This window comes from Rhinolophus ferrumequinum, chromosome 8 (assembly GCF_004115265.2).
Source record: "Rhinolophus ferrumequinum isolate MPI-CBG mRhiFer1 chromosome 8, mRhiFer1_v1.p, whole genome shotgun sequence".
Classification (NCBI taxonomy): Eukaryota; Metazoa; Chordata; class Mammalia; order Chiroptera; family Rhinolophidae; genus Rhinolophus; species Rhinolophus ferrumequinum.
Genome location: NC_046291.1, coordinates 68,094,703 through 68,116,667, shown reverse-complemented (window position 1 = coordinate 68,116,667; position 21,965 = coordinate 68,094,703). Strand labels below are relative to the sequence as shown.

The 21,965-nt window shown below is 38.0% G+C and overlaps 1 protein-coding gene across 1 annotated transcript in view; it reads left to right on the top strand.

Annotated features, from left to right (window-relative positions):
- FMNL2 (formin like 2) overlaps window positions 1-21,965 on the top strand; it is a 281,409-nt gene that overhangs the window by 163,046 nt on the left and 96,398 nt on the right. The window contains 2 exon segments of the mRNA XM_033112217.1: window positions 677-760; window positions 21,836-21,916. Coding sequence (XP_032968108.1) covers window positions 677-760; window positions 21,836-21,916 — 165 coding nt within the window.

The window sequence follows — 21,965 nt, the reverse complement described above, 5'->3', positions numbered from 1 at the left end:
AGGTGTGCTGTATTGACAAAGGTGGGCGTTACATGAGTGCTGATGTCTCTAGCTCATGGTCTATTTCTCACTGCAAGCCCAATTTCATAAACCAATATAGCTACACTGAGAATTGTGGTTGTTTATGTTAACATGTATCCTGCAGGAGTGCTGTCATCTCACACACGTGACAAAAACAGTTGTATTGTTTTCATAAAAAAATAAATCTATTCTTTTACTTGTAGTTGTCTGTCAAAGTAGATGTCGATAGATCAACGGTTCTGGTCATTGAGTTTTCTTTTTGTGTTTTCTGTTCTGTGTCTAGTGGGGCTGCAGTGCCTTAAAAAGAAATGCGGGGCAATACCTTCTCAACAGTCTGACCTTTTGTTGAGTAGAATGGGAGCCCGCTAATAAATGAAGAAATAATGCATTACCTTTGCTGAAATGTAAGTCTGTAGTTCAAAGCAGACTACCTTGATGTCCCAGCATAGGACTTCAGAGTCTCTCCCCTCCTATTAAACCGATTTGATGTTTAAATGGCTTCTGCAGTATGTTTCTGTTTAATGAGATGCTGGGAATTGAAAAGAAGTCCTCAAAGAACCACAGTAGTATTCTTTGGTCTGCCTATGAGTTACCCATTAGCAGTCTATTATGGAATGTGACATCTCTCTTCTTTTTTTTTTTTTTTTTTTTCCAGAATGCTATGAACCTACCCCCTGACAAAGCCAGGTTACTGCGGCAGTATGACAATGAGAAAAAGTGGGAACTGATTTGTGATCAGGTAAGAAACAGTGATGCTTTTATCAGTAAATAATAAAGGAGTATTTAGGAAATCCTCCCTAAATACTCATATATTAGACTTTTTCCAGGAGGTGCATGGATTTCTATTTTGTGACACTGCCTTCCTGTTTTTTATGACCAAAGGACAAGTTAGAAAATGACTTCTTTTATTGTTGCATTATTTTGATTCTCTTCTTTACTTTAAAACATTTTCCCCCTTTCTATTATTCCCTGTGCCCCCCGGTTCAAGCCGTTGTTTCTCAGTCTAGTTGTGTAGGACCCAGCTCCCTGGCCCATGCTGGTATTATGAGCCTTGCGCTGCCCCCGACTGAAGCAGTCGGGAGAGCTGTTGTTCACAGTCTTAGCTGTACAGGGCGCAGCTCACTGGCCCATGTGGGAATTGAACCGGCGACCTTGGCGTTAGGCGCAGGGCACTCCAACCACCTGAGCCATTGGGCCAGCCCGAATTTCAAACATTTTGTAGTTATATTTTCTGGGAAATTTGGTTAAGTGGGCAAACCAAATTCAGAGGATCTGTTTTACTATTTACCTTACATAGTGGGTTGATTAATGCAGGTCCTCTGATGTATATTCATGCAAGAAGGTGAATTGTTTATAAAGAAACATTGCTTAAACTGATAAATTATTTCAGTTTTTAACAACTCTCCAGGTATTTCTATTTTATCATTAATACAAAATAACAAATTCAGACTCTTCAAAGATATATAAAATAAAAAGTGGAATTCTCCATTTTCTTTCTCTCTGCCCTCCAAATTCTAGGGATCCACTGGTAAGATTTTGAAGTATCCTTCCAGCTTTTTTATGTATTTGGTTTTTAAAAACAAAGAAAAAAAATATACGAATACACACACACACACACACACACACACTCACATTCACACTCTTCTGCATCTTGATATATTCATCAGTATATATGTCTCTACCTCATTCTTTTAAATAGTATGTAGTATTCCATTGTCATTGGTAGTAATTTTTTTGTGTGGGGTACTTTATTCTGGGGCTAGGAAGAGACAAGTACTTTTAAAACTTAGTAAAGTTACTTTGTAAAGGTAAAGAGTAGGCTTTGTATATTATGTATTATTAGCTCTTTTATTTTGTGCCATGAGCTTTAGGGTGATTGTGTTCCCCCCGACTCTCTGCCACCCTGAAAATTTCGGGAGAGTGTTGTAATTCCTCCTTACACTGTTCCTTTGGGTTTTTTGTTCTCCATAGGTTGAAGCTCCATGTTTCCTAAGAAACATATATCTACAATTCACGTAGAGCTTCTGAAGCACTCATTCTATGTTATTTCACCTTAGCCCGTAAACTAAAACAGTAATGAAATGGTGGTACAATCCTCCTCTCTCTTCCATGCTATATTTGATCACCAAAAGTAGATAGACTCTGAAGAGGAAACCTGCTTATATGATTGCAATCCAAAAGAATAATATTTTGCTGACACTTACAGTCTCCTTTCTTGAGACTTAATTTTTAATGAGAATTATCTAATTCTCTATTATTGCAAGGAAAAATGATTTTATGGCAGCCAACATTAATGAGAATTATCTAATTCTCTATTATTGCAAGGAAAAATGATTTTATGGCAGCCAACAAAGATAATAGGGATAATTTATATAAAAAACAGGTAGTCACACAAGTGAGGGAGGTCCCAAGAGGTGGAAAACGCTCCAGTAGGACAGGTTATGATAGAGTGCAGGTAAAGGGAGGCAGCCTCGGTGGCCAGTGTGTTAGCTCTGCGAGGAAGGGCCCACCTGTCCTTCCATCCTCAGACCTGTAGAAATATTCCCTGCCAAACCAGTGTGCCTTGCTCCTTCTGGTTTTGTTGAATCATTAGTTTTTGTGTCTCCAATATGCCAGAAAGGGAAGGCTGCTGGTGATGGAAAATTTCTAACAACAGTACTCCTCTCTCAGACCAAAAGTAGCTTCATAGGTTTGATGGTGGAGTCTGGGGTCTCTTGAGTTTGGGAGAGGAACAAATCAGTGATCTGATTATGTTTCTGATTTTCAAATCCCCAAAGTTCAGGTTATTATTGCTTGAAATGTTAATATGCCAGGACATGGGAAATTTAGCTACTTCATCTGTTGCTTTCTGGCAGTTACTTCAACACATACTGAAAGCTCCAAACTGAAGAGGCTCCATCAGTTCTGGGGTGTCACGGGTGATTTGTTAGTAATAATGAAATAATAATAGTTATTGTTATTATTGCCAGTAGCCAGCATTTAGTAAGCAGATTTTCTTAATAAGAGCTTTGTGTTTAATCTTCAAAGCATAGCAGTAAGATACTTATTAGTATCTCCTTTTGACATATGGGGAAAACTGAGACTTAGAGATTAAATCATTGCTGAAGATCAAATATAGCTGTTAAGTGGTAACGTGGCATAGGCGGTCAGATTCTAGAGAATATGCCCATTCTGGGGTCTGTACCGTTCTTTCTGCACCCTTCCTTACCAACTACTCAAGTATGTGAATGATATACTAAGAATAAGTTTTTAAAAATACAGGTTATTTCTACTTCTCTGACATGCATTCTGGTATTATTTCCTGAGAGGGAGAGAAAGCCAGGGTTGTAACACAGGCACTGAGCCTCACTGCCCTGCATTACCACTGTGGTGAGCTACCATTTTTGGTCAACCATTAGTCATTGTGAGATTTCTGGTCAGCAGAAAACTGGACTTTTTTCATATGCACGTAACTTATTGGTGTGTCACCCACATGCATAGCATTTCTCCTATGTATGTTTATCAGGGAAAAGATAAAATCTGGAAATTTAAAGCATTCATAATGTACTCTGCATATGGCAAATATAATGCGTTGATGTTTATTTGACTGAATGTTTACCTTATCTGTTATCTACACAGACCATGTTTTATATATATATGTCCAGGGGCAGTGCCCTGTCCCATGCAGGTTCCAATGCAGAGGGGTTTTATTAAAATAGGACACAGGCACCTCAGTTGGCTGCTCCTCCCCCTGCTGTGGCTCCCTATTACCCCTGGGAGAATTTCTAAACCTCTTAGCCTGGCGTGCAGCTCCTTTATGAGCTAGCCCAAAGCTCTTTGCTATATATATATAGTACCTAACCTCCATCTGTCTATGGTACCTCACTGATGGACACTCAAAACACATTTGCTTTTATGATTTCATTTATATGAAATGTCCAGAGACAGAAGGTAGATTAATGGGTGCCGTGTACTGGGAGAAGGGATGAGAATGACTGATAATGGGAATTATATCTCGGTAAACAAGATATTAGCCTCTACAACAACCAGAGATAGAAATAAAAGAGGGGAGGAGAACTTAAGAGAAACAAATGTTTGTGTGGATCTTCCTTAGATCCTAATCTGAACAAACTAACTATAATAACAACTTTTTCAGAAAATTGGGGCTATTTGATTAGTGATGCCAAAGAAATTATTAGGTAATTCCAAGAAATTATTGTTGGGTTTGGTTTTGGCACTATGATTATTATATATACCCTGTTTCTCTAAAGAAGGAAATATGGAGGGTTAAAATAAGATGCTTTGTCCTGATTCAGTTTAGGAAAATCACTTGAGATGAATACAGTTCATCAACTTCCTCATACTTTCGTATGGTTGCGGTAATCTGTCTTTGTACATGCAATATTTAAATATGTCTCCTCCACAACAAGTGAATTTCTCAAGAGCATGGGCCATGTGTCATTTGTGTTTGTATCTCCAACACCTTGCTTAGTGCCTGAAACAACATAGGTGCTTATTGAAAGTGTGTTGAATGAAAGAAAGAATAGCTAAATTATATTATATGTTTGGGCGACAGTGGAGAAGGAAGAGAAGGCAGAAGGGAGAAGGTAGGCAAAAGAGGCAGCAGGGAAGTAGAAGTTTCCTGTTTCTTTATCCTTTTCACTTTCCTCCACCTGTTGGTGTAGTTGGCTTGTGATAAGTGAAACTAAACTTCACTTCTCAGTTCTGGAAACTGCTTTAAAGAGGGAAGGGTGTCTGATGTAGATATGAAGGAATCTATATGGGCATTTGTGCAGTGAAGCTCCGTTTCACCTACCTAGGTCAACTGGAAATCCAGCTCTTTGGCTAACTCTAAGGAGCAAAATAAAAATTTTGTAGAGATTAAATCCCAAAGAGCTTTCTGTAGCAAGAATATCCTGGCAATGTCCCTTAATTCTTTTCCAGAGTATTGCATAAATATAAAGAGGACCTGAGCTCTAGAGGGTCTAATAAATGAAAGTAACATGGGAGAACTGTTTAACTCTGGTCCCAATGGGGCTACAGAAACCACTGAAAGAGAGGCTTCCCTGCTGGATTTTGGATGGTGTGAGGTGCACCCCAGAGAGTTTATTTCTATGCTGTAGTAAGTGGGCTGAATTCGCATGAGGACATTGATTTGAGGACTCTGAGGATAGCGAGGTAAGTTTTATAGCAGCATGAGATGACAGTGTAAGAGGAAAAAACTGGAAGTGTTAAGTTCCTTTGACAATTGCAAATGAAAACGCATACAGGGCATAGCAGTAAGAATGCTGCTCTCCATACCTCGCAGACAGAGAACACCCATTGCTTTCACTCCTGCCTCAATTTTTGATTCACAGAGACCCTTGGGCTGCATTGTTTGGCTTTGGGGGTCTTGGCTATTTCACAGCAGTTTAAGGTAAAGGCTGCATTTAGGGAGCTTTAGAGATTTCAGATAGATTTCAGACTTTCCAATCATTATATCAGATAGCGTCATTAGAGATTATTTCAAGCCTCTTTTTATTTTTCTAATTTGAAAAGTTAACGCATATTTTTGAAAATAAATAATTAACTACATTGGAGCATATGAAGTCAAGTGAAAGTTCTTTTGCCTTTCCTACCTGTTCACTCATCCCCTTATTTTATTGATGCTGAAACTGAGGTTTAAGAGCATGAATGACTTCGCCAGCCGTGACCAGACCACCCGGTCTAATTAAAGGAGGTGAGGACACCTATTTCCAAACTCTAGTCACGAGCTCTTTCACTTATCCCTGTTAAAAAGGGTCTTGGAAACAGTCCATTGAAACAAAAATTGTAGTAGGTAAGAGGCCAGCTATCACTGAAGCTTCATCCTGTAGCTTCTCAGGTGTTACTGGTTGAGCGGTAGTGGTGGGGTGGGAGGGAGCTATAGAATTTACAGGTGGTGGAGGATTGGTTCATAACTGTGCCTCTGCTGAATGATTAAGTCATAAATTCAGGACATTTTGGATGACTAATGCTGATGGGTATAGATTGCATGAATGTATAATCCAGTCCTGGGTTAGAAAGCTTCCCTGTGGCTTTGCCAGTGCTGATGGCATCGTTTATTTTGGTGAGTGGTTTGGCATGGTTCGACCTTGCCCCCTAATGGCTGACCATTGTTTTGTATTGTAATTGTAACCATAGTGAGAGATGGGGTCTTCCCCTTCCTTGATTTGTGTGGTATGATATGGGAGAAGGAGATTAAAAACAAAACAAAAAAGGTGAGTGTGAAGAGGTGGCAGGAAGTCATACCCACTTAGACTCAGCTTCCTGTGTTAAGCGCTTCACGGAGATTGAATTTCACCCCTCAAGGCTTGGCACGTGTCCCGATCAGGAAAGTAGAAGGCCCCTCCTGCCACTTGGCTAGAGCTGAGTCAGGCAGTGGCAATAAGACGCCCCACTCCACTGAGATGCTTCGTTAGTCTAGTACAGTGAGAGGTGCTCTCTTTTTCAACACAGCTGACCCATACCATTTGAATGTATTTAATCATTAAGTGTAGAATTATTTTTTTAAAGCATTCACTTATATTTCTTAATACTGTTTCAAAAGACAAGAAAGTTACTTAATGGATAACTTGTGTGAATAGCTAAGCCAATTTGCCACTGGAATAAAATTTCCTGAAGAACTAAAGAGCAAACATTGCTTTTTTTTTTTTTTTTAAATGTTCATATTTTTCTGAGCTAGTACAGCTCTTCTCTGCCAGGTCAGCAAATATTACTGGATACTGATATATTATTTCCGGGGACCATCAGATTCTAGGTAATGAGGGCTTGTCCCTGGAGCACCAGGAGTAATAGATGAGTAGTGACATGGCAGAGGGTCGGGGGCAGGCTAGAGCTTCAGTGTTGATGGCTGTATGCTAGTTATTGGAACAAACATAGACAGTGGGGAAGAAGTTGTGAAAACGGTAGGGATGCACCAATAGCCTTCCCTTGCCCACCCCCCTCTCCCGTGGCTCCCAGACTCCAGACTTAATCTGCCTTCCTGGGCCCCTGTCTTCGAGTTCCAGGCTTTGATTCTACATTTAGCCACAGTCACTTCATTCTGGCTTCACCAGCTGTTGGGTTACCAGCCGGCCATCTCGCCTTTCCCCTCCCTCTTTTTCAGTCCTCTGGCTAGCGGATATTTTTACTATATTTAATATTGTTTGATGTTGAATTATTTAAATGTTTACTGTATTTCCATAATTCTGTGGTATGTTGAAATGCTGTCTGTTTTTAAATCGTTACAAGGTTATTGAGATCTGTTTAATTCTGTGGAGATTCTGTCTTTCAAACCCTTAGGGGTTTTTTTAAATCATTTTTATACTTGGTGTTCCCCCTCTATGTAATCCTGTTTTTTTTTTAGCGTGCGTCACCGGCAGTCTTACTCCATTGGCTAAACCTGCAGAGAAGGATGAGAAATGTAAGCTAGTTGAATATGCACAAAGAGAAGAACATGTTTAGTAAAAGCTAGTCTCTGCCATGGTTACCAATTTTGATATTCTGATAGTTTCATTTGTTTCAGGTTGTATTCAGTGTATTACAACTTGCTTTTATTTAGGTGTTCACTAATTTATTCATTGAATAAGCATTTAGTTGTTTAGATGAGGGAAAGGAAAGAGTGAAATGAGAGGGTATGGATCTGAGTGTTCCCAGAACGGGTTCCCACTTTGAGGTGGGAAAAGACATAATGGTCACTAGTACTAATTTGTTTGTCCTGAGTTCCAGCGGTGTGCCAGGTGTGAACTGGCTATGGGGCATGTCTTTTTGTCTAACTGAAAAACAAACAAACAAACAAGCAAACCATTTTGTCTCTGTGTTATCTTCTGCTTGAGATTTTAAAGAGACTGTCTTCCTTTCCTTGGTCTCCAAATTTTTTCAACAGCAACAGTTAGTTGCTGTTGAAAAGAAGGCAAGTTTCTTTCCGTTTCCCCGAAAGCAAAGTCTCCCTTTCATTAAGATTCACTCCGGGTCTCTGACTCCTTGATTCTGAAACACTGGAGAAGCAGTGATTCGGGCCCCGTGTGTTGAGCTTCCTCGTATTTAGTGTCTCTGGAGTACTGGAAAATTGATTCTGAACCTAGAAGCTGGTTTCTTTCCGTCTTCTTCCAGAAGTTCCCTTTGTCATACCGTTTTTATAGTGGGGAGGAAAGATGATGGTCTATTCCACAGGGATTGAGAGGGAGGTAGAAAAAGGCAGAGAGGTGGGGGATGGTTATCCTTTTAATACTAATCCTTTTGGCAGCTTTATACCAACCGCTGTCAGAAGTGCCTTCAGAGCAAGAGGCCCAGGGCTCAGTCTGATTAGAAGCTTACAGGTCATCTTCTGCCAAAATGGACATCACATTGCCTGTCTTCCTGCCTGGTCATGCAAATGGGGTAATAGGGCCCCCTCGCCCCCCAAAAAAGACTAATTGCCTAATCTGGCTTAGACAACCCCCTTACGTTGTTTGAAGTAAACTTGATTGTATGAGCATCTTTTGTAAACTTTGGAACGCTATTACAGGAAGTGAAGAATCATACAGCCAAATTAATGCCTACGTTTAATTAATGCACCCTAGACTGAGGTTGTTGACCTTTGGCACTACCTTTTAGAAAAGAATTTAAGTGATTTATTAAGGTACATTAGCCAAGAATTTCTACTAGGTGATACAAATACCACTTTACATTGTTTTAATATTTGGACATTTAACTTAAAAATCTGTGCCGTGGAAGGCTGTGTTTTGTTCAACTTGCACAAAAAAGAAAAGCCAAACAACTTTCTGGAAGTTATCCCGCAAGTGGTTAAGCTGATAGTAAACAATTCTGAAAATTTCTGTCTTCTAAAAGGTACCATAATGGTTTGGAAAGTGTTTTTTTTTTGAAAAAATTGCCAATCGATGACCTGGATCCCTATGTGATTGTGGCTTTCTCTCATCAGTCTGGTTCATCAATGGAATGATTTTACTGAGTACACACTGTGAAGAGAGATAATGACCATAGTGCTTCGGAAAACAATGTTGAATCTTTTAAAAGTGGAGATGGAAAAAAGAATTAAGACATCATCTCAAAAGTAAATTCTGGAAAGACTGAGTAAACAACAGAGAACTTTCAGCCCACATATTTCCTCCTACTTATCTGTAGCCTTCATTGCAGTTCTTGATGAACTTTCAAGTAAAATGTTCTACAAGAAGTTATTTTAATTAGAATATCGATGTTCGGGGTGAAGGGATAGAGGATGAAAGTGAATTAGAACTATGATTCAGATTTTGTCAGAAATGCACAGCTGTATGTAGGGGCAGAAACCATGTGTGATCTGCGTTAACATGGTGGATACCAGCTGTGGACAGGACCACGGCTTACATCGCATCTTCAGGTACTAGAAATACCCTCATTGCGCAGATAAATGTTTGTTACCCTTAATGCCACTGCTAGCGCTCTTCCCAAGAACTTTGACACAACCACCCAGCTGTTGATGTATATGCTCGTATTTTCAGGTATAACTTCCTAAGTCCATGTCAAATCCTGTAAAACGAACACTGTAATAGATCTGGTATTCTGTTTACGTATCTCTGTTGCAACCAGTAGATGTCCCAGCAGTGACCAATTTCAAAGGAGCTGCTGCTTCTACCTCCCTTCTGAGCCCATGCTTGTCAGGTGTTGTTTGAGAATTTGATTTAAGGACTAATTTTGACCATGAGGATCACAGATTGAAATTATTGTTGACTTAATCTTGTGATCTGAAGATGAAAAAGACCTGAGGCTGCTTAGATGGTGGGGTGTGTGTGTGTGTGTGTGTGTGTGTGTGTGTGTTAGTTATGTTAAATTTGAAATTATGGAAGATCTAAGGAGAAACCATAAAATATCCAGTGGGAGCTGGGTTTAAGATTTAGGTTTTAAGGTTGTTAATACATGTTGCTTTTGTTTTTATGTTTTAGAAGGTAAATATTTATATATCTAGGAAACTGGGATGTATGTTGGACTGGGGGATTTTAGGCAGGATTGGGCAAATATGGTGGATTAAGCAAGTCTCATGAATGACAGTGAAGATATAGTCATGATTTGAGGTATGGAGGTACATTTAGACCTTGATGTAAAAAACGGATACAATTCCCAGAATTTTGAATTCTTTAAATAGAGTTATAAAGTATTTATCATGTAAATATTTTGGAAATTGTACAACTAAGAGCTTTACAGGACCTCCTTGGAGTGCTCTATTTCTTGCAAAAGTGTTAACTGATTAAGTTGACTATTTGGATTTTGGGTTTATTTTAATTTAGGGCAAGTGAAAACAAGAAAATATCAAGAAAAACTTTTAAAAAATAGAGCTGTGCTCAGTAACAAAGTGAAATGAATCTAAAGAAATTAAGATACTGTTTTTAAAATCATCTTTACTGAGGTATAGTTTACATACAATAAAGTTCACCAACTGTAAATGTTTTCTAAAGTGGCTGCACCATTTTGCATCCCCACCAGCAATGTAACAGAGTCCCAGTTCCAAGTCCTTACCAACCCTTGGTTATTGTCAGTCTTTTTAATTCTAAACATTTTTATGGACATATAACGGTATCTTGTGATATTAATTTGCAATTCCCTAATGATATGGGCATCTTTTTATGTGCTTGTTGGCCATTTGTGTACCTTCTTTGTTGAAGGATGTGTTAAAATCTTTTGCCTTTTTCAAATATTAGGTTGGTTATTGTTTTATTGAACTATAGAAGTTTTTAAAAAATATATTCTGGATACAAGTCTTTATCAGACATATATCGTGCAAATATTTTCTCCTAGTTTGTGTTTTGCTTTTTCATATTTATAACAGTGTCTTTCAAAGAATGAACGTTTTTCTGATGAGGGAGAATTTGTCTTCTATTTTTTAAGTGGGTCATGCATTCTTGTGGTCTAAGAAATCTTTGCCCAAGGTCAGGTCACAAAGATTATCTCCTATGTTTTCTTTTAGAAATTTTATGGTTTTGATTCTTACAGACTATAAACCTGTAGTCAATTTTGAATTAATTTTGATGCGTGGGGTGCAGTAAGGCTGGAGAGTCACTGTTTCTCCCCCATGTGTATATCTAGCTGTTTTAGCCATTTGTTGAATACACTGTTCTTTTTTCATGAACTACTGTGGTATCTTTGAAAAACCAAAGGGCCTATTTTTATACTCTATTCTGTTCCACTGATTTTTATTTCTATCCTTTTGTCAATACAACACTGTTTTGATTATTGCATTGAAGCCAGGTAGTGTAAATTCTTTGTTCTTTTGCAAAATTATTTTTTCTATTCTAATTTTGCGTTTTTTATATAAATTTTAGAACCAGCTTGTCAATTTCTAAGGAAAAGCCTCCAGGATTTTGATTGAGGTTGCATAGAGTCTATAGATCAATTTCAAGAGAACTGACATCTTAATAATATTGACTCTTCTGATCTATGAAGATGGTATCTCTATTTATTTAGGTCTTTAATATCTCACAGGAATGTTTTGAAGTTTCCAGTGTATAGGTCTTGCACATACTTTGTTAAATTTATGCCTAAGTATTTCATCATTTTTAGCACTATTATAAATGATATGTTTTTTTTAAATAAAAGTTTCCAGTGGTTTGTTCCTAGAGAAATATTGTTTTTGAACAACCTCCTACCACTTCATTGATTTCTTTATAGAGGTAGGTGGTTTATGCTATATCACTGCGTTATCAAAACCAAGTTCTACAATTAAATACTATCTTAATGGTTTCTGTACTGTAAATAACAGCCATGGATACAAGTTGAAATTTAATACTCTGAGCTTGGCCGGGGGGTGGACTTCTAATGTTTAAATCTATGCCTAAAGTAAATGAAAGCAAGAGGTAGGTATGATGAAGATCTAATAACTTTCCCTCCTATTTTCAATCCTTATGTTCTCTTCATAAGGGTGCTTTCTTCGCGTGTATCAGACACTTATTGATTTTAGTGGAGGCACCTTTCTTTTCTACCTCTTCCCATCTTATCTACTTTGAAGGATCTCTGACATTAATTATTGCCTTTCACAAATATTACAGTTCATTCAGTTCAGCAAGCACCTATTGATTTCTGAAAATTGTACCCAGGTATTTGTGTGTTGTGTGAATTGGGGCAAATGAAGTTTCAGAGAATCAAATTAGTATAATTGTAGTCAGAAAAGCAATCCTTAAAATAAGCCACTGCCATTCATTCAAATTCTTGAGGGATTAAAAAACATTAGTGCTGTTATCTAAATCTTGAAATACCTAATGGTTTGTATAAGAAATATAAGCTTATGCTGTCTTTTTCCCTACCCCTAATCAGGATCAGAAAAACTTGGCTATTTTTCTTTTCTTCCTCCATGTTTTATTTGTATGAAACTTAGCTCAGCAGACTTTTAAAGATATTCAGTATGTTAGTTTTGTTTTGAAGGCATCCTTAAGGTTTCTGGAATATGTAGTAAATGGGGGAGGAAGAGTTTCATATTCTCAATTTTTCAGGTGAAGAAACAATGAGGCATGTTTATACCCCCTGCGTTTTTATAGGAAGAGTACTCCCCAGGGATTTTGCAAAATTTTCATGAAAGCATAGACTGTAACTATAGTTTTTAATGTAAGTCTCTATCTATAAACATAACTGAAATATTTTTTAAGTCTTTGTTTACCAAGGCTATGCACATTCTCTTTGTAGACTGAGTAGAGAGAGGGATTCAGGATTCAACATAGGAAGTACAATGTAAATAAAGCTTTAGTGTACAGAGGACCTACTTGGCGAATTTGAGAAAATGTAGCTTCTTGTGTATTTGATACATCGGGTTAGAAGAATTTTTGCAGTTTAACAAGCATCCTTGATTTCTTTATATGCTGGTCTTTCGTAGTGTATATTTTAAGAATGCCAATCTATAGGAAGGGAAAGCTTTGAATCTTGAGGGGAGAGAGCAAAGGATTTGAGGTCTTTATTATCTCAGATTTTTCAGTGTAATGTATGGTGTGATAGGGGTACTAGACGTACCAGGGTAATAACTTTGTAAAGTATATAAATGTCTAATTACTGTTGTATACCTGAAACTAATATAATATTGTATGTGAACTGTAATTGAAAAATTGACAAAAAAATCTTACTCAGAAAAAGCTTTCCAGTATAAACATGACCTTCCATCACTGTTCAGTTCTTAGATCCTTAATAACAATAACGACTATACTTGCTGCACACTGCTATGTGTCAAACAGAGTTGTGGTTCAGTCTGTTCTTAGGACCACATGAGATAACAAGCTTAATTAGTATGACCTCTTTCCTTACAAATCCAACAATTTCAATTAAAACACTTCTTAAATTGGGAAAAATGAGGAACTATGAGCAGGATTAAAGAAGCACAATTAATATTACATATTAGAGAATGAATTATAGGATGTTATGACTAGGAGAAACCTGTTGAACTAGAACAAATTTCTGCTAGTCTAAATAAAGGAAATTATTTGGAAAAGTCTCATCAAAAGTTATTTTCAGTCTGAGAGCTGTAATGGAACACTTGGAAAGTTGTCTTCTCCTTTCGGACTAGGAAAATGATTTCATATTCAGAGCTGAAGAATGCTTCAAGGCTCTCCAAGAAACCATGGCTGTGGAATGAATCTGACATGCTAATTTTTCAAGTCTAGTCTAGTGTAGAAATGGCCAACTTTTAAATTTGGGAATGAAGAAAGGAGACAGTTATATGGTATTAACCATATGTTCTTCTATTCAGAACTCCTTATTGACTCCCCATTGTCTGTCCTGTACACATTAGCCTGTTGTTTGACATATGCCATTGTCCTTTCCAAATTACCATTTAGATCCTTTGTGCCATTACCTTTCACAAACTGCATTGCTGAGACCCAGCTAAACCTCTTGAAGTTACTAGCACATGCCCCGTGCTTTTCTACCTTTGTTCCTATGTTCCCCCATCTGGAAAACTCCTCTGTCTCCTGCCTCTCACTTTGTCCCAGGATATCTATATGCTGCCTGTCCTTCAAAACTCAATTCAAAAGCTACTTTCTCCAGGGAAGTTTCTTTGATCATCTCAGTTGGAAAGAGCCTTACCTTTCTTTGAACTTCCAGGGGATCACATATGGTTCTTATCATATTCTACTTTGTATTACAGTGATGTCTGTTGTATCTCAGAGATGAGATTTAATGTTTTGGAATTGAATTTGTTTCATATCGTGCTTTTTATGCAGTGTCTTGCATAATGTGTTTTGGATAAATGAAAGAATAAAATGACAAAAGACCTTTTTTCCCCCCCTCTTGGTATTTTTCATGTTGGTGCCTAGAAACAGGAGACCTAAATGTGCTAGCAAGATTTAAGATGTTCAGAGGTAGGGACTTATTTACCAAATGTTTCGCCCAACAATAAACACAGGGACCCCTCTAAATAGGATCACAGCTAGCACCGTGCCTCTGGTAGTTGTTAGACAAAATTAGAATCCCATCTGAACTTGCTTTCCTTGCTATCTATTACTGTAAGTAGAATCTTAATACTTTTTCCTCATTTTCGCTAAATTGTCCTCTTCTTTCATACATATACTTTCTGTTGGTGGGACAGTCTGGCAGCCTCTCTGAAGTTTCAGAATTTGTTTTGGGAGGGGGGAGGGATGTGGGGATGGCATATGTGTTCCCTTGGGGATTTAGGTGCTGTTAATTTCTTGGGGAAAATCTAGATCTGGATCTGTTTGTATAAATTTTTTTCTATTTGTATAAATTGTTAGCCCTGTGAGGGCTGACATGTTATGGCTTCCTGCTTAGGAACCCTAATCCTGGTCTTGGCAACCTTCCCCTCTACCCTCCACCAAACCCCATGCACTAGCTTTGGCCTCTGCTATACTGTACAAGAAAGGTACAAGGAAAAAAGAAGAAAGGATGATATGGAGGGAGGGAGGGTAGAATAGAGGGAGGGAGGAAGGAAGGAAGAGTATATTGTACATTCTAACAAGAACCCCTTGGGAATTTAAGGCTAACTGTAGTAAGTAGACAAATATTTTAATATCAGCTCAGATATTTATGACCTCAGAACCCCAATGATATTAAATTATGCTTTCTGATAAAACCAATTTACTACAATAAAATCTAAGCTATCAAGATATTTTTGTGCTTGCATTCTATCAAACAGAGAAGAATACAAGACAACCAGTGGGTCTCCGGAATTGAATGTTAAAAAAAAAAGTTTTCTGGATATTTCAATGCAATGTTTTTTTACCTCTTCATTCCTCATTACTCATAAGTCATTTTTGTCTACATACAATCTAAATGCCCTTTTGTCTTTTCTTCTCCCTGTGTATTCATGTCAGCATTATCTATTTTAGGGGGCCAACCCATTGAGGACACAGATTATTCCTGTGAGAGCATTTAGTACCAAGCTAAACCCTGCAAGTCAGTACTCAGTAATGGCGATGATGCTGGTTGTAATTACGGTTTTCATTTAGAAACTACAGTTTGCTTATTCCGCCTTGGGAAAGGAAGCCTAACTACTGTCAGCTTCTGGAGGAGAAATCATTCAAGTGTAGTGAGCTTATGGGCACAAAAGCAAAGCTTTTGAATTTTCACTATCCAAAATGAATTATTACAGGATCAAAATAATAAAACATTAATAATGGCGTGACGCTGGTGACATCTAATTTCTCCCTAAGGGTGTTTACGCAATTTGTGTAGCTCTGCTAATACACTGCGGAAATAGAGCCAGTGACCCTGCGGCCATCCCAAACGGGGAGAGAAACTCAACAGTGTGTCCCTACAAGCCATCCATTTCCCAGAGACTTCTTTTATTTTCAGATATATCCCTATAATCTCTTTCCTTAAACCTAAGATATGAAGGTATAAGATAAATTTGAGTGAAATTCTGTTTGATTTAGGAACTGTTTATCCAAATGTAATTTATAGAGCGGAAATGCTTATAACATGCTTGGTGTAGGTCCAGCTAGCACCGAATTAACCTCAATTAAGTAATTTTTCATGTAATTATACTCATGGATAGAGAGGATACAAAGGATTAGAAATGTTTTGCTAGGTGAGTGGAGTATCCAATTCAAATCCTTTATGCAGAAAGGCTTTGAGTGACAAACTTGATTAGATTTAGATGGAGAAAGGGGGTAATGGGGGGGGAGGCCCCAAAGAAACAGTTCAGCTGGTTAGAACCTAAGGCTGCCTGTGTGTGTCTAATATAGAAAAGGCCATGTTGCAGCATAGCCGATGAACTCCATGTACTGTGACTTACCTAATTAATACACGACCATCACAAAGTGGCCTTCCTTTCAGAGTGGCCTGCTTTTCCATTTTGGGTTGCAGTAGACTTGAACCGTAGTCATTAAGTGGAGTCCAATAAGTGCTTTGTCTTTTCCTTATCTGCAGGCCAGGCCTACGTGCCGGCTGCCTAACCTTCCTGGTGGCTTGTGAGGGGAGGGGAGTCGAGCATAAGCCTGAGCGGATTGAGTTAATGAGAAATGTATAATAATGAAAGGCACTAGGCAGTTTCAGAGCCAGTAGAGATACAACACAGGCTTATCAGCAGATGCTCTTTAGCTATGACATTAGTTTGGCTGACTTAGGTCTAGCGCAGGACCTACTGGCTATATGCTCTGGACAGATTGTTTACAATCTCTGCGTATTTTTAAACGTTAAAAACTTACCCTTAACTTATGAAAGAAGTGACTTGTATATGACATTTTTAAAAAACTTTTTTATTTATTTAAGTGTGTTTTTCCAGGACCCATCAGCTCCAAGTCAAGTAGTTTTTTCAATCTAGTTGTGGAGGGCGCAGCTCACAGTGGCTCATGTGGGGATCGAACCAGCAACCTTGTTAAGAGCACTGAGCTAACGGCTACCCCCTATATGACATTTAGAGAAGTTTAATTCTTTGAACATTATTAAAGACTATGTGCCAAGTATTCTTCTACATACTGGGACTCAAAGAAGAGAAGAACATGTTTCTACCCTTTTAAAAACTTTTATCAAAAACAAGATGAGTACACTTATTACAGTGTGGTGAAAAGAACAAGGATCAGAGACTCAGAAAACCTGAATATGAATCCTTGATCTGTGCTGTGCGCATGTGCGTGTGCATGCGTGTGTGTGTGTGTGTGTGTGTGTGTGTAAGGCAAGTCATTTAATCTCTGAGTCTCAGTTCCTCCAGTTTTCTCCTCCATCTATAAAATGGAGTTAATATTGATTTGACACACAGGGAGGCTTGAGTGAGCTAAGAATATGGTAAACTACCAAGTGCTATTAAAAGGTAAGTCAACCTTTGAGACAAAAGTGCTGCCCCAGATGAAAAAAAGTAATTGCGTTCCTGGGCTTGCATAAATGAAGTCACTTTTAGCAGTGAGAAGACGTATTCTGAGTATTACCAGAGAAACTGAACTCCTAATGCTCTACTAAAGTAAATTATTTGCAAACAACACAGAAGCTTAATGAAGATTCTGATTCTGAGGCTTGTTCTCCCCTGGTTTTCCTCCCATGCTCCTCCCAGTGAAGTCTGTGGCCTAGTGTGCCTGAATGTTAAGAAATGGCTTTGGGCTCTTTTTGGTGAGTGCTTTATAAAAACCCCAGGACAATTATTTCCAATCCAGAAACATTTCGTGAAGAAAGTTTGATCACACAAAGAGATAAATGGCAAGAGGTGATGCTATATTGATTAGACATTTTGAAAGAAATTGGTATTTAAAACCCCCCAAAATTTGAAAACATTTATCTGTAAAGATATATGTGCTCCGATGTTCATTGCAGCTTTATGTACGGTGGCCAAGGCATGGAAACAACCAAAGTGTCTTTCGATAGATGAATGGATAAAGAAGATGTGGTATATATACACAAGGGAATATTACTCTACCATAAAAAAAGATGAAACAGTGCCATTTGTGACAATATGGATGGATCTTGAGATTATTATACTAAGTGAAATAAGAGGAAAAGTCGAGAACCATATGATTTCACTGATATGTGGGATATATATGAAAACAACAAAGGAACGAGACAAAGAAACAAAAACTCATAGACACAGACAGCAGTTTAGTGGTTACCAGAGGGTAAGGGGGGTGGGGGTGGTTAATGAGGGTAAGGGGGATCAAATACATGGTGATGGAAGGAGAACTGACTCTGGGTGGTGAACACACAATGGGATTTATAGATGATGTAATACAGAATTGTACACCTGAAATCTATGTAATTTTAGTAACCATTGTCACCCCCAATAAACTTGAATTTAAAAAAAACCTTTATGATGGCTTATCAATCCATATTGACAAATCACCATGATTAAACAGTATTTTTATTCCTATGAATAATATTTCTATACAATGTAATTCAAGTGGGGGGCTTAATTTAATTAGGCTACCCATATCAATGCGGAGCAAGAAGGTAACTAACTGGTTATTGAAAATAGGATGTGGGAAATGAAGCAGATCTAGAAGTGAGGGTAATGGAAAACTGCCAGCCAAAACAGTTTTGGGTTTCAATTCAAAAATCTACAATTCTAATATTCAGATAAAAAAATTAGTCATTTAAATGTGTCAATAATCCAGCCAAAGTTCTTCAAAATAAAAATGTGTTTTGACAAGGTGCCACCAGTCTCCAACGTATTTCCCAAATGTTTCTAATTGCCCAAATGGCCATATTGAAGAGGCAGAAAGAAAAGGTTCGCTGAGCCAGATACTGGATGTGTAACTCAAACGGTAGCTCCTTTTGAGACTAGAGAAATATCAAATTTTAGGAAAATGTTTGAGGCTTTGTATTCTTCTGCCATAGAACTTTTATTTGAATCCCTGGATGTAGGCTGAGTATTCTGAGAAGTAGCTATAGTGTAGACCACTATATTTTAAAGCATTAGGCTTCTTCATTTTCTGTTTCTTGGAAATACATTAGTAAGTTACTCAATTGAAAAATGTGCCCAAAACATAACAAATACTAATAAGCACACTTGAAAAAGTATGAGTGTATTAAAGTTAGACCTTGTCCCTCATTTTAGGGGAATAATTCTAAGGAAGTACTTACGGGATCAATCAATATGTATATTTGAGAAAGCTTTTCTGGGTTACTCCAGTCTTAAGCAGGAAATGGAGAAAGCTGCCTTTATTGACTGTCAAAAATGGGATTCACTGAGTGAACGCCAGTGTTACATGTGCTACTCAGATTTTGTTATTTTTAAAGGAATAAATATGGCTCTTATAATACGACGACATTGCCTAGAAGAATAAACATTAGAAATCTCTCAGCAACTGTCCAGAGATTCAAATTTTAGGTCCTCAAGCAAATACTACATTAGGCAGAGCTAAAATTCCTTGAGGTCCATGTGTTAGGGACCTGATGTTTAGAGGTAATTGGTTGCCCTAGGAGAAGGGAGCACAATTTTGCATTGTTGCTGGTCAAGGGATTTTTTTTTAAAATCAGGTAACTGGATTGTTTTATTAAAAAGTGTAAGTTTTATGATATCCTAATATATCTCTGGCATCAGCTGTTGTTATATGCAAAGTGGAAATAATAACTGGTTTCTAGATAGCTTATCAGTTCACTTTCCAGATCAGAGCTTTTCGTGATTATTTTAGCCTTCAGCTGGCCTATTGCTAAAACCCCACAGCAGTTGGATTCTATCTGATCCCTCAGTGACGTGATAGTGATTTAAAAAAAGGAGGGGGGACTTTATACATAGGCACCGTGATGGCACTAGAGATGTTATTTGTGAATTGTTATTTGGAACTTGCTCTCAGGATAGAAAATTTGGGGGGAATAATTACAAACAGTATGCTGATTTTTGTTGTTGTCGTTAAAACAGCTTTGTTGAGATACAGTTTATATACTATAAAATTCACCCTGATAATTTTTTTAAATAAGGGGAAATATTGATTGGTGTCTTATTACAAGCCACTTCTTTCTATATTAAAGCATTAAACAATAATAAAATATATATATTTTCACTAATAAGATTATTCTTTTCGATAGTAATAAGAAGATCTTTAGCATTTCTAAGTCTGTAAGTGAGCAAGACTTGAGTGGACCAGGAAGAATGTTGTGGTTCCCTGTGGGAGAAATACAGTTTATATGGTATAAACAAAGGCTTAAACATGCTGGCCAATGTCAGTCTTGTGAAATACTGAAAAATTCCATTATGGCGTAAGCTGGAATCAGATTGAAAAGAATTACTTGGAAAATATCTTTTGGCTTGTAGGTAGAGGAGAACCTGATAAGAATTGTCCGGATTTCATGGTAAATCTTTGTTTTTCCTTTTAGGACTATTATATTTAAGTGCGTGCGTGTGTGTGTTATACCGTATGTACAGAAAAGGCTCTGAAACATAAGAACGGCGTAATGAGTAGGATAAAGCCAGCACCTGTGGAACTACTAGTTGGGTCAAGAAACAGAACATTGCCATCCTCTCGGGATTACTCTGTACTCCCCTCCCCCATCTCAGTCCTCCAACTATTATTTGTATGCTAATCATCTCTGTCTCTCTCTCTCTGTCTTTCTGTCTCTCTCTCTCCCCCTTTCTCCCCCCCCCCCCCCGTCTCCCTCCCTCTCTTTCCCTCCCTCCCATTCTCTCTTTCTCTCTACACACACACAAATACACACACGCATACACAGTTGGAACTGAAGATAAATAGATGGGTTTATTTATTCCTCTCATGTGTTCATTCATTTCTTTCCTACAGAAGATAAACATTCTCTCTCTATATTGTGTGTGTGTGCGTGCATGTATGTATGTTTTCTCAATATATAATCTCTCTAAACACACACACACACACACACACACACGTACAAATAAACCACCTATGTATGTGTCCCTAACCATTAGTTTATTTTTGCCTGTTGTGTAAATCCAAAAAGCTGATGTTCTTTTTATCTCAACATCAGCTTTATAAGATCCATCCATGTAGGAGTATGCAGTTCAGTTTGTTCATTTTCATTGTAAAATGAGCATAATCGTATTGTATAAACATAATGGAAGCACTTATCCATTTGATCATGTGTGTGTATTTGGATTTTACCCAGTTTCCCCTGCTGCTTTACTATGCTCCTTTGGACATGATGGTCTCTCAAACCTGATACACATGGGCGTGAGCTTCTCAAAGTGTGATTCCCTCCGTCCACAGCATCAGCATCAACTTGTGAGAAATGCAGGTTCTCCGGCCCTACTCAGATCTGCATTTAAATACCACCTTGAGATATATATGTTATGCTGATTTCAATGGTTGTGCTTTTGTTCAAACTATTTTTGGGTCTTCTAGTTTGGAAGTGCTTTAGGAACCCATTAATGATCACACACATACGTGTGTATACACACAAATAGACACACACACACACACAAACACACACACACACACACACTCCAGTCTCTAAGCAATAGACTCATTATTCATTTTTGAAACAAATTAGTTTTATCCAGTTTAAGTCAAGTGTTTGATATTTTCAAAGATAAAATAAATACTCAAAACAAAAAAGATTTGCAAACATTGAAGATATTCAAAAGAATGTGCAGTAGATTGAAGACCTGCTAAAAAAGAACCTGATTACAGGTTGGGCAAAGCATTATTCCTAGAATGAGAGCTGCAGAGCCCTACAGAGAAAGAGGTATAGACTACAGTAGGGCAGACATGGATTTGAATCCATTGGTACCACTGAGAGCTGTGTCATCTTAGGGAAGAACTGAATTTCTCTGAGCTTCCATTTCCTCCTATGGAAAGAGAGGTTAATAACACCTACTGTGAAGATTCAGAACCGTTAGTACATCACGATTTGCGGGGCCACGTTCATACTGTGGGTGCATTTCAGCCTTAGAGCAACAGTATTACTCTGTTTGAACATGGCTGACTGTCATGCCTTCATACCTGTCATACTTTTTACTGTACTTATGTGCTTCCTGCAGGAACGATTCCAGGTGAAGAATCCTCCCCATACGTACATTCAAAAACTCAAAGGCTATCTGGATCCAGCTGTAACCAGGAAGGTAAGATGGATTGATTTCCACTCTTTGTTGTCGCTTCCCCTTAGCCAGC